This window comes from Symphalangus syndactylus, chromosome 19 (genome assembly GCF_028878055.3).
Source record: "Symphalangus syndactylus isolate Jambi chromosome 19, NHGRI_mSymSyn1-v2.1_pri, whole genome shotgun sequence".
Classification (NCBI taxonomy): domain Eukaryota; kingdom Metazoa; phylum Chordata; class Mammalia; order Primates; family Hylobatidae; genus Symphalangus; species Symphalangus syndactylus.
The window spans coordinates 70,041,217-70,054,498 of record NC_072434.2 but is presented as its reverse complement, the minus strand read 5'-3'; the positions used below and the strand labels follow the sequence as shown (position 1 = coordinate 70,054,498).

Genomic DNA, 13,282 nt, shown 5'->3' with positions numbered 1-13,282 from the left:
CAGTGTGCCATTTATAATAGCTTTGGTCTCTTTCCAACTAGTAGGAATGAGTTAATTAAGCACTTCCAAGCCTAAATTTTTTTCGGATTCAATTCTCCTAAATGAGAGTATAGATCTTGTGAAATTAACACTAATAGCCATAGATCTTGACTTCCTCTACCATATCTTCATTGACTTTAAAAATATATAACCCTAAAATGCTGGTTGCACGCTTTGACCGTATAACTTAGGAAATAACTAAGTTATAAGTGCATCATTTGATTTATGGCTGCTTACAGGGTTTTTCCACAAAAAAAGATTGCATAAATTTTTTTTAAGAGCCGATGTTAAAGAGGATGCGTTTTTATTAAATTACAGAGCTTCCAGGATGAGGATCTAGATAGGACGTATGTATAAATACATTTTGAACATTTCAAAGCACCTTTTAGTTTATGTGAAGTTCTTCAGATGGCCCCGTTGTCCTTCGAAGCTTCTAACACCAAGGTGTCTGTTGCAGCCCAGAGCAAGGTTACTGCTACCCAGGACAGCACTAATTTGCGATGTATTTTCTGTGGTAAGCAACATTATGTTTACATTACTTTTTCAAGCTGTGGTACATGCTACTTGCGCATTTCCATAACTTTTGTTTTCTTAGGCCATAGTCTGGTTTGTGATATTTGGGATATATAGCAAGCTATTGTTTTTATGTTGTGATATTTGTTGTGGTTCATGTAGGTGATTTGGTCAGCTTTGAGTTGGCTTGTTAGTGAAGATTAGAATTAGTTAGAATTAGGATCTTAAAACTATTCTTGTCCACCTCTTCCAACACAAATGAGAGGGGTTTTTGTTTGTTTGTACTTTTTTGTTTTTAATTATTTTGTTTGGGAGCAAATTTTTGATTTAGAATTTAAGGAAAAAATTTATGTCCATCTTAATATGATTTGAGGAACGTAAATGTGCCTTATGCAAAGGAAACTTTTGCTTAACTTGAATTAATTTTAGGTGTGCATGTTGTGAGGCAGATGTAAGCTATTACTTGCATTAACAGGTTGATTTCTGATTGACAGCCTCCTTTATTCGGTAGGTTAGAGATCTGTGACTTAAGAGTGAATTTAGGCTTATTGTTTTCTTTCACTCTCACTCTCATATACACACGTGTGCACATATATGTATTGTTTGCATGGACAAACCAGGTATGTCACTTAGCTACCCCAAATTAGAGATAATAAGATATATACCTAAGGATACGCATCTATCTATAAACACAGATAGATACATATCCTTGTCTAAATTCTTTTTATTTCCATTTGTTTCTGAAACTTTCTGTTTTAAAACCCAAGTTCCAAAGAGTTACTTTTAATTACTTGAGCTTTGAAAAGAAACCTCATATATACCTTTTTGATTCATGTGTACCTTGCTAGCCAGATTGTTTTATGAGAGAGGTAAAGTTATTAAATGATATACAGTATTGCTCCAATTTTACACAAAGTGTTCAGCTCTGTGTATGTACTTTATGTGACTCAGAATTTTTAATGTGACTCCTCAATACTAATGATATTTTTTTTTTTACCTACGAAGAGAATTATTTTAAAATGTATGTACTTTCTGGTTTAGGCAAAGAAGTACGTGTTGCAAATTTCTTTAAAATAAAAAAAAGAAAAAAAGGAAAGAAAAGAAAAGAAAAGGCTAATGTATTTGTTAGTCACTTAAAGTTATATTTTAGGATTGTTCCAGAGCTATTGTGTGGCTGTTCATAAATCTCTCCTCTCCCTCCCAGATCCCACAATTAAACACTGAAGATTAAATGTGTAATCAGTAACTTTTTCTCCTCATTTTTCTGCCTCCTCCTGGGGGTTTTTCTGGGCTATCTTTTGAACTAGTCATGAGTGATTATTGATATTTGTGTTATTAGGACTCTCTTTAGCTCATTTTGAAAACCCACCCAATGTTGTATACCTTTCTATTTAATATGTTGAGGTCCATACGCAGAATAATGGATACTTTACCCAATTGCAGAGAAAATATTGATTTGACCTAAGTGAAGGTGAATCTTTAAAGTTGTAAAATAATGTGTTAAAAAGCAGATTTCCCCCCATTATTACCTTTAATTTAACTGTGTGCAAACAATATAATTACCACGTTGCTAAGTTTAAACTTGATTGTATTGTGTATATAATAACACCGATTTGTCTTTTAGTCCTGTGTTTTTAAATAGTCTGTGGCTAATTGTGAAAATAGATTTGTGAAAATTAAAATGTGACATTAAGTGGAATGTGCTTTAACCAAAACTCAATATTGAAGGCAAGACTGACATGCAGTTCCTATTATAGAGTCTCCTGATCTGATTTTAATCATTTATAGGATACTGTATCAGTGACATTGCCACATTTCTTTGTTACAAACAGTAACTCACAAACTTTGCTATATACCTTCTTCTTGTAGCCAGGACAATTAAGATCAGCCACTATCTTTGGCTGTGAGGGAAAGAACAAACTCTCAAACGGCTGCTAGTCTTTATGATAACATAGAAAGAGCAAAGCAGGTTCACTAGTTTCTTAACCTTGGTTGTTCCTCCCTCTTTTTCCCCTTCCCGAAGGGCTGTTAACCACCACATGATGCTCATAAAATATTGTCATTTGCCCACTGAAATGGTTATGAAAGTACCTATTTTGCATTTTATGAGAACACACTCATTTAGGAACGTGACCTGTGTAAAGTAATGTTTATATTCCTGAACATACAGCAGCAGCTGAGACTTTGCCTGATCCTAGTTGCTGCTTCATGTCATGTGGGGTGGCTTTGGTATTACTTACCAATTTTATAGCCCATTAGAATGTTTGACAAGAAGGAAAAATGTAATTGTGTACCTTAAGTTTATATTTACCTGGAACTTTTAATGTTTATAGTATGTTTGTATTAATTTTTAAATGCACATAAATTTCAATGTGCTAGTTACTGCAACCTGACAATTTGAAGAAGAAACAAACAGAACAACCAGATTAAATATAGATGTGAAAAAGTGCCAAGGGGAGTGATTCCGTGCACGGACACACACACACACACACACACATGCACACACCACATTTAAAGGATGTCTGGAAAGACAAAAAACCCAAAAATCCATTATCATCACAAAGAACCATGTAGAAAAGAATTGTTAAGAGTTGTTCTAGGATCAAAATTCTCCCCATTTTAAAAGGATCTTCCTTGAAGCTTTTCATCTCAGCTGCAGGAATAAACTGTAGTAAATTTTTTTTATAATTATGATAACAGCCACAAATTATTACCCACATTTTAAAAATCTCCTTTCTGAACAGATTTGCTTAGTTAAGCTTTTAAAAAGCTTTAAAAAAAATATTCCAAAGCAGGTTCTGTAAATTGCTAAAAGATTTTCTTTTCTCAGCTTTTGTGAGTTACATTAAACTTGTGTTAGTTTTTTAAAAACCTGTTAAATAGGATTGAGTTGAAATTTTGATGTCTTTTTTAAATCTATATATTTGAATTAAAACTGAGATTTTAATTGGCAAATTTAATCCATTAATACTACCTTTGATATATAACACCTGTCCTAGGTGTGTGACTGGAATAATTGCATTCTTCTTTGAGGTAGATGCCAAACAAGTCTAACCTACTCACATTTAGCTGTTTCATTATTTAAGCAGCCTGAGGCTTTCAACTTAAATATTCAAGTAAACATTATTTTTAAAAAATAGTTAAAACATAATGGTCTTGTGAGTTGCCCATGCTAAATGCTCACATTTAGTACTTTGGATATATAAAGTACATTCCCCAAATAATTTCATGCTACCTCAGATTTACCCGCCCCTCCCCGCACTTGTGTGTCCCCAGAAGAGAGATCTTTTCCCTGTAAAGTATTAAACATTTGTGTATAGCCTAATAGGAGAGTCTGTTTTTACATCATTATTTTAATTTCCCAAGGAAAGAATTCTAGTCTGTTTACTAGACAGCAATCATGTATTTTTATTTATACAAACATTTACGTGTGTATTCAATTTCAAAAGTTTTGGGGTTTTTTTTGTTATTGATTACATGGGATTAATTTTTTTTTATATTTCCTTTATTTGGTTCTCAAAATAGCAGACTCTTAGGAAATCTAATGAAATATATCACTGCAGTTATCATCAATTTGTCTTTAGAGGACAAATTAAGTGATTAATCTAAAAACATTTGTAAAGAGGTGAGAAAAAAAGTTAGTAGGTAAGTTCAGATCAAATTAATTCTGTTTTTCCACACTTGGGATACACCAGTACTGCATTGCATCCTAATAAATCTTTACTTCCGGTTGTGAAATCTACTCCACTAGTATAAAATACTTTGCACGATTAGCCCATAGATTACAAGAATTTAGTACACAGAAGCATTTATTTCGTAACTTTTAAATAAGTTGGCTACAAATCTTTCAAAATACCTGCTAGGAGCATTTGCTGGTACACTAGAATTCACAAATATATGTAGTATGTCATTACTCATATATTCTTCTCCAAGAGTGGAAGATAACTATTGTTTCTTTACTTTCTTGTTTACTGGATTAGACTTTAAGATTGTTCTATTTTAACCCTAGGTGTTATATATTAGCTCCAGTATTTATCTCATTTTGTGACAGATTTAATTTTTATATCCAATGACATTAAGATGTCCCATAATTCAGTGGCATTCTATCTAAGATGCAAAAAACAGGTCTGCATTGTACATGGTATGTGGGAATGGATGGTCATTAGTGTCTCATGACAGAACCATGTTGTATGAATGCAAGTTTTTTTTTTCTTCTTACCCTAAATGAAAACTTAAAATTACCTATTACATTAAAAATTCAGTTCAGTAGGTTAATTACTATATGGAAGTTTAGCAAATGTTTGTTTTCACCAGTGCTGGAAATGCTAGGCCATTAGACAAAAATGGCAGCTTAAATTGGGCAAATTTGATAAATGCTTTAGCATACTGGAGTCTAGTAATAAGGTTCTCATGCTCTCTCTCTCTCCTGTTTTTCATTTCCAGTGTTCTATTTAGGTGAGTTTTTGAATTCTGATTTTTCATTTAAGTTCTCCCTCTCCACTTCATGAATAATTACCCCAAAGAGAATGTCTCATTGTCTTAGAAAATGTCAAGCTTAGGTGCCTCTTCAGATGCTCATCGAACACTTGTTTTACTCAAGCTCTTCATATATAAATGTTTCTTTTTCCTTATTGTTGATGTTTTCCATTTGTTTCAAGTAAGCCTTCTGGAGATGATGACAGTATTATGTTGCAGTCTTTCATTTGCTCTGTGTTATGTAAAGCTTATATTTTATTTTGCTAGACAAAAAGAAGACACGTTTGTAAATATGTGATGGTTTTATGTTATTCTCATGATTTTATCTCCTCTATCCAGCTAGATATGAAGATAATGTTCATCTGTAATGTTTTCTCCCTCTGTAGGGCCAACATTGCCTAGACAAAACTCACAACTACCTGCTCAAGTTCAAAATGGCCCATCCCAAGAAGAATTGGAAATTCAAAGAAGGTAAATTTTCAAGTTATTGTTTGTACTTTTTCTTTATGCTTCAAAAGACAAAACTGAACATCCTGTGTTTAAAGTAGATTATGTCTTATCAGCTGTTTAAGAGTCAGAACTTATTCTTATATTAGTAAGTTTTGCGACTGTCATTAATAAGTTACCAGATACTTGTTATGCTGGACATGAGATGTTATAAAATTTCATATGTGTGTTTTTTTTTTTGTAAAAATTATACTCAAGGTATGTTTAAAATATTATAAATACACTTAACAGAATTCAAAATCTTCTTATGGTTCAAGAAGTCTTACTTTTGTAATTATAAAGCGATCTGTGACTACTATGATTTTCATGTGACAGATTTAACTAAAAAGTTGAAATAGTGTTGGCTGTTTCTGTAACACATTGATCTTCAGATATTACTATAGGGTTTAGTAGTAGAATACAAAATCATTCTCTACTGGGCAGCATTCTTCCATGACTGGGAGTTCTCTGAAAGTGGGCAGAGTACGTAGGCTGACAGGCAAACCTTTGGAGTACCAGGATGGCGAGCAGGCAGGCCTCAGAACTGCACAAACGCTGAGCTACTTAAAGTTTCACCCGAAGCCCCAACTCATCTGAGGCAGCTTGTTCAGTTTCTTTAGAGAACAGTCTTCCTTGGCAAATGCCATTCCATCCATTGAGCTGGGGTTGGGGAGGACAGGGGAGGAGCTGGTACAGCTGTTCTTCAGACAATGTATATACTTATTAATCAGCTTGATTATTGTGGCACTGCTCATTCCCGTTCTCTCTACCTGCTGACCTCAAGTTAGGTCTTTCCCAGCTTCCTCTTCCCATGTCTGCTTTGACCGTCTTCAGTATGTGTTCTGGGTTATGGATGCCTCTGCCGCTCCATTTTTTTATGTCACAGGCATTTTTTTGTTCTAAGTGCTTAAGTTATATTGGGAAGGGTGGGGAGAGTGGAAGGAACAAAAAGCTTTAAACTCATCAGACAATAAACATGACATGATACAGTAGAAGATGGTAAGTGCTATGGGGAAAAATGTAACAGTAAGGAGGATTATATGTTGTGGAGGGGCAGAGGGAAGTGCTGGTTGTAATTTTATTTTATTTTTCCATCCATTACTTATCGGTCTCAGTACTTGTGAGTTTAAATAGAGTGGTCAAGGTAGATCTCACTGAGATGAAAAGAAGGAATTAACCAAGCAGATACCTATGTAAGTGCATTCTGTGCAGAGGCCTTAAGGAAGGATGGTGCTTGTGTGTACAAGGGAAAACAAGGAGGCCGTGGAGGCTGGAGCACAAGAGAGTATTAGGAGATGAGGTCAAAGGTAATAGAGGTCAGATCATGCAGGATCTTGCAGGCTACTGTGAAGAATTTAAACTTTACTCTGAGAGAAAGGAGAACCATTGTACAGTTTTGAACATAGGCATGATCTGACTTAAAATTTTAGCAGAATCAGTCAGGCTGCTCTGTTGAGCCTACACTATTGAGAGACGACTTGAGGCAGGTGCAGGGTTGTGACAGCAGCTCAACAAGAAAGCCGGTTAAGAGGCTGTTGCAGTGAACTAGGCAGGAGATAATGGTGGCTTCCCCCAGGTAATAGAAGTGATTGTTGAGAAGTCAGATCCTTATATGTCTTGGTGGATTGTATGGTGGGGTATGAGGGAAGGAGAGGGGTTGAGGTTTTTAGGCTAAGCTAGTGGGAAGGATGGAGTTGCCATTAATAGTTGTGGAAGACTGCGTAGAGCAGGTCTTGTTGGGGGGTGTCAGAGATGAATTTTGAGGATGTTCGGTTGAGATTTTTACTGGACATGTAAGTAGAGATGTTGAATATTAGTCTCTAGGAGACTAAGGAAGAATTCTAAACATATAACTCTTTCCTACCCTTTCTGTCTTCTGGAAATCTCATGATAAATTTGCGCTACTAATGACCACCACCTTCAGTTTTCTACTTGGTCATGGGTTTATTTATATGCATTTTAATTGATGTTTCTGGAATTTTAGTAGAATTTTGGGGAAGATTACAGGACTCCTCAATCTACCAACCTGAATAAGAATCCAGACACTCCTGTCTTGTCATCTCCCTGCTCAGCATTCCTTATGGCTGCCTCTCCTCACATCCAGTTTACTTCTTTGGCCTGGCATTTAGGAACTCACCCCATGTTTGTGTTTCACCCCTCATGACTGTCTCTATGTACACCATACTCATCTTTTCCTCGGTGTTTGTGTGTAGCATTCACCTCTTCTGACATGTCCTTCTCATATCCTTTCTACGTTGTCATTTTCTGTAGACTCTTCTCCGTGCACACTGATGTTCTTCTTTTCTGAATTCCTGTAACTTAATCACACAGTGTTTTGTATTTTCTTCCTACTTGTTTATTTTACATTTGAGTATTACCTCCACAGTGAACATTATGGGCTAATTTGAGAGTAGAAACCTCAATAAAATTTCTAATAAAAAGTTAAGAAGTTTCTAGTACCAAATTAATTTATATGCAGGTTTTGGGGTATAAGACAGAAAATATATATTTGTCCTTTAATGTAGTAATTTTCTTCACTTTTGCCTAATTTTTTCCCCACTCTAAACTCATGGTTTGGAGGAGAAATTACTGATGTTTAGCTGGTAAATGGCCTTTTAGAGACTTCCCAGGTGCTAGGGAAGACATTACCCAGGAAGGTTGTTGAGTTGATTAAGATAACACACTCTTTTCTTGCTGCCTAGGATTTTCTGTGTTTTTTGGGAGTTGGTGGGAGGTTCATGGAGGAGGTGCTCTTTGAGCTGTGCCTAAAGAGGCAATAAAGTAGGAGTTTCCAGTCATAGAAGGGAAAAGCATTCCAGGAAGAAAGAGTAGGCGTGTAAAGGCGATGCAAACACACGTGCAATGTGAGTACGCTTCCTCCTTTCCCCTCCAGGACCAATGGTACGGTTAGATGAGGTTGTGTCCACCTTGTAAGGGCCTTATATACAATTATAAAAAAGATATTTGTCATTTTTCTTTGACATATATCCCGTACAATCTATTTTTGCCTGTGGTTAAACCATACTTGGAAAAAGATACTACAAAACTCTAAAATATCTACTAAATATTTATATAGACACTTAGTACTGGTTTTCACTTTCTCTCAGCTGACAGTAGTGCATGGCTGGATCTGGTTGTGTAGGCTCGCAAACAGGAAGGATGTATAGCACAGTCTAGTGTGAAGTTTGGTTCCCAGTAGAAATTATATTTCCAAAATTTATTTCATGTGGTTATTTATATAAAAATCATTTTTTAAAACTTGATTTAATCTTCAGAGGCACAATAAAATACCCTCAGGCCAACTTTATACTTCATAAGCTGAGTGAAATTGTCCTGTTAACTTTGGCTATTTAACTGGCCTTTTTCTATACTATTACTGGAACGTGTAATGAAAAACATTATCAGTTTGCATTATAAATTCACAGCTATGAGAATGTGGGTGAGGTGCCAAATGAAAAGAGGGATTAGGTGAAAGTTGGCCAACTTGGTTTCTTTCCCTTGCTCAGCTCCTAGACACTGGCAGCCAGACCTGTAGAGCCCAGCAAGAAACTAAGATTCCTCTGTGGGAAAATTGCCATGGCCAAGAGAAGACAGAGATGTTGACACTCATCCTTGCCAGTGAAGCTCGTTTAGTTAAGGGCCTCTGATCAACTTTGGTGCTACTTATAAATGTGAACAGACAGCCAAGGATCATCAAACCTTTCAGGCCAACTTCTATAAAAGAAAGACCAAAACAAAGAGTTGAAATTGTATGAAATAGATGCAATGCAGGGAATGGAAGAAAACCTAAAAATATACTGCAATAGCTTCAGAGAACTAGGAGAATATATTTCATTGATGAAATAAAAATTGGTAGTTATTTTAAATGGATCATTCTGAGAACAAGAAAGTAAACTTGGAAACTTTTTTTAAAAGCCACCTTACTTTTGTCCCCCCCCCGGCCCCGAGAAGTAGAAGGGTCTGTGCTGTGGCTTACATAATCCCAGCACTTTGGGAGGCTGAGGCAGGCAGATCACGAGGTCAGGAGTTAAAGACCAGCCTGGCCAATATGGTGAAACCCAGTCTCTACTAAAAATGCAAAAATTAGCCAGGCCTGGTGGCATGCACCTGTAGTTCCAGCTACTTGAGAGGCTGAGGCAGAAGAATCGCTTGAACCCAGGAGGTGGAGGTTGCAGTGAGCTGAGATCATGCCATTGCACCCCAGCCTGGCAACAGAGTGAGATTCCGTCTTAAAAAAAAAAAAAAAGAAAGAAAGAAAAGAAAGAGAAGTTTTGAGAACTAAGGTTGAGCAATTTATTCTCTGAAAATAGTCCTAAAACAAAGAGGTGGCATATGAGAAAGAAAGTAAAGTAAGAAGATCAGATTAGAAGGTTCAGCATCCAAATAATAGAAGTTCTGGGGGAGTGGGAAGGAGAACAAAAACGTGAAGAAATTGAATTTGCAAATAAATAGCAAGAAAATTTGCTGGAACTCATTGATCGTCTAGATCAAAGGTCCGCAAACTTTTTCTGGGAAGGGCCATCTGTGTCATTTGCTAGACTCTTCCTTTGTAGCTCGCCATAGACAAAATGGAAATAAATGGTTGTAGCCAGATTTGGCCCTAGGGCTGTATACAGTTTGCTAGCTTCTGGTCTAGGTCAAAAAAGCTTGCCAAAAGTCCAGCCCAGTAAGTGGGAAAAACACAAAGACCTCCCAACAAGGCCTCTCACTATGGTATTTTAGAATGCTGTCCTAGAATAAGTAAGATTTCAAATGCTTGGTAAGGGGTGGTGGGAGCGACAAGGTGGGGGAGCTTCAAAATCCTAAGAGAATCTGTTTCCAGTCTAAAATCTCCTCTTCTGCACAACTTCCTAAGAAGCTGTTGGAAGATCTGTTCTGTTAAGATGAGGGAGTAAAGCAAGAATGTTGAACCCATGACAGCATCCAGGAGACAAAGACATAGGTAATTCCCAGCACGACTAAGGTCAAAGCAAAACCTAGGGAGCAGCCCGTCCGGTTGGTGCCAGGAGGGCTGAAAGCTCCCGTCGGGTAGTTCTGAGGGAAAGCAAAACGAAAGAATAGAAAAACCTGACCATGGTTCTGCTTTGTTGGACCATGTTGATAGGGATTACAGTCCTAATGGAGAGTTTGGGATGAAGTAGGGACAGGTATATAGAAAAAGAATTAAATTTTAAAAAGTACTACTTTTTAGCACCAAAGTAAGAAAAAAATTGTTCTAGAAAGTAAATGTGATCAGCAGTGAATTATGTGATATGTGAATATTGGTGTATCCAAAGTCGTGTTACGAGTTCATTGGGAAAATGGAGAAGAAAAGGTTTTGGGGAGCTAGAGATATAGGAATTAAATAATTTGTATAGTAGGAAGTAAGTAGATAACATCTAAATATGAAAAGTCTAGAAGTAATAGTTCTACATGAATTACTGTATTTAGAAACATGTGATAAGTACCAGAGTATTGAAAATAATTGCTTCTGGGGAGCAAAATCAGAAGTGGTGAGCATTAGTAAGAGGATTACTGTACTAAGTCTTATAATATAATTTGGTTTTTTAAGTTAGTTATTACTACTGTTATGTTTAATTTTTTATTTTTAATAAATGTAGAGTCAATAGGGCAAATGTCTAAGCATTCGTTCTTATTAGTCTAATACCCTTTATTATTATATCATTTATTAAATAGTTTTTGGTTCCTACTCATAATTAATATTTGGCTTGGCCATGATGAGAAAACATTCTAAGAAACATGAGTCAGTCCTATGTTAGTCTCCACATAGAACCTTAATATAGTTAATATCTATAAATAGTTTGCAAATCACCAGTACTATCTGAAAGTTATAAAAGGGGAATAAAAATTGCGGCACAGAACTGAGCAGTTGGAACAATGAGAGTGTATAGCCCTCCTATTGGCCTTCAGAGGCAGGATGGACCAAAAGTTGACCGCCTTCTCTTGTGAGTATCAACTCTTGCCTCAGCAGCTTTGTAATATTAAAACTTAGCTGTCTGATTACATTTTATCCATGTTTTATTTGTTTACTGATAGTGAAGTGAGATGCTCATGTTATACAATCAAACTGTATCTGCGTAGTTTTATTTTCTGAGAAATGTCAATAATAACAGTGTTACTAAATATTACCAACTCAGAACATTTTTCCTAGACTGTTCCTACTTCATTTTGTTAAAATTGAAATCATTCTTACTTACCTAATAACACTATTCATTATAGGTAAAGCTGGGTGAAATGTATTTTGAACTGATGTTATTTACATTTTACTTGCTTCAAGAAATGTCTTTGAGTCAACATAAACTAATGAATATATATTTTAAAAGCTGTTAATCTCAATGTGGGCTGGTGCTTTGTGCATCTATTTACATTTGGGGATAGCTGTTTTGGAGAGAAATAGGTATTTGGGTGGTGGAGGAACTGTGTCTGATATTTTTTAAATGCTTAAAAAATAATATTGGTCATTCGCGCTATAATTATTTCTGAAAAAAATTTATATTCTCAGAAACTTTCAAATTATTGTAGAATATATACGCCTAGCTTAAAAGAAAAATTAAAGTAGTCTGTCAGGATTTTTCATGGTTCAGAATTAAGGCACTCTTTCTTTGAAAAAAGTCCTCAGACGATTCTATTAATGACTGAAGAAAACAGTTGGAGAGAGAACTCTAGGAAGAGGAGCCATGTGCATTTCCAGTATGTGAATTGGCAGCGATAATTCTGAGGAAAAGCAAAGTTTATAAATTTGGAAACTCCTCCTAGAAAGCTACACAAGTGTCTTGCTTTAGAGGTCAAAACATGAGAGTCGAATTTATAAACCATCCAATTTAGGTGGGAATTATTCATGCCACGCAAGATTTGGAAGCCAGAGATTTTCTGCTTGAATCACTATTTTGGGAAATCCGTTGAGATGGGCATCTTTTCAGCAAGCAGGCTAAAAATTAGCTTAAAGTGTTCAACACTTTCTTTTCTTACCTTCAGAACAAGAAAATAGTAAGAATCTCCTGCAGCTATATGAATTGCGTGCTTGAATCATCTGTCTGTGAACTTAGAAATACTCCCCAGCATTGTGCCCTTTTCCTGTACCAGTAGACACTCCTTATCTTTTATAGCCTGAAAACCCTGGAATATGATGACATGTGGAACAAACTTCTTAAGTCAATACACCCTAGCTGTAAATGCTGTTACCAATAATTCTTTCAGATTCACCTCACCCATGCCTGGCCTTCTGCTTGTGACTTAAGCTTACTTTTTGTGTGTTAAAAGCATTGTGTTGCTTAGAGAAACAGCCATTAACTTGGTGGTTAAAAAAAACCCCAACTACTAAGAACTTGAATGAGAATTGAATTGTAGTCATAGAATACTATTTGGTTCAGCTGTGAGCAGTATTTACATTATCATGTGAATAATGTAAGCCCTGAATATTGATTTTTCCGTATTGGGAGAAGCATGAGTATAGTGAGGGAGTTGTAGAAGGCATCTTCGTGTTAGAAAGTAGATAGCGAAAGCTAAAATGTAAGAAACAGCTACAAGAGTAGGAAACGGGTGGGAGGGTTGGGGCAGTGAACTACTGATGTTTGTTATAAGCTTTAAAAACTATGTATTTATGTTGTTTTGATAAAATAGAAGAAGTAACAGAAATGCTCAAAGATCTAAAAACTTAGATCTTTTCATCATAGATTTCTTGGGACAGCTACTGTGCTCTTAAATATTTTTCTTTAGCTTCTGTATTTAAATTTGTTCTAATTAGAATAATATGGGCGTATCTTTTGCC

The 13,282-nt window shown here is 35.9% G+C and overlaps 1 protein-coding gene across 7 annotated transcripts in view; it reads left to right on the top strand.

The window, feature by feature from the left end:
- ENAH (ENAH actin regulator) overlaps positions 1-13,282 on the top strand; it is a 167,255-nt gene that overhangs the window by 117,817 nt on the left and 36,156 nt on the right. For 4 of the 7 annotated variants that reach the window (XM_063613371.1, XM_063613370.1, XM_055234307.2 and 1 more), the window contains one exon: positions 5,415-5,499. In XM_063613371.1, coding sequence (XP_063469441.1) covers positions 5,415-5,499 — 85 coding nt within the window. Of the gene's footprint in view, positions 1-496; positions 554-5,414; positions 5,500-13,282 lie in introns of all 7 variants that reach the window. The other 3 variants (XM_063613366.1, XM_063613367.1, XM_063613365.1) reach the window with 1 other exon arrangement.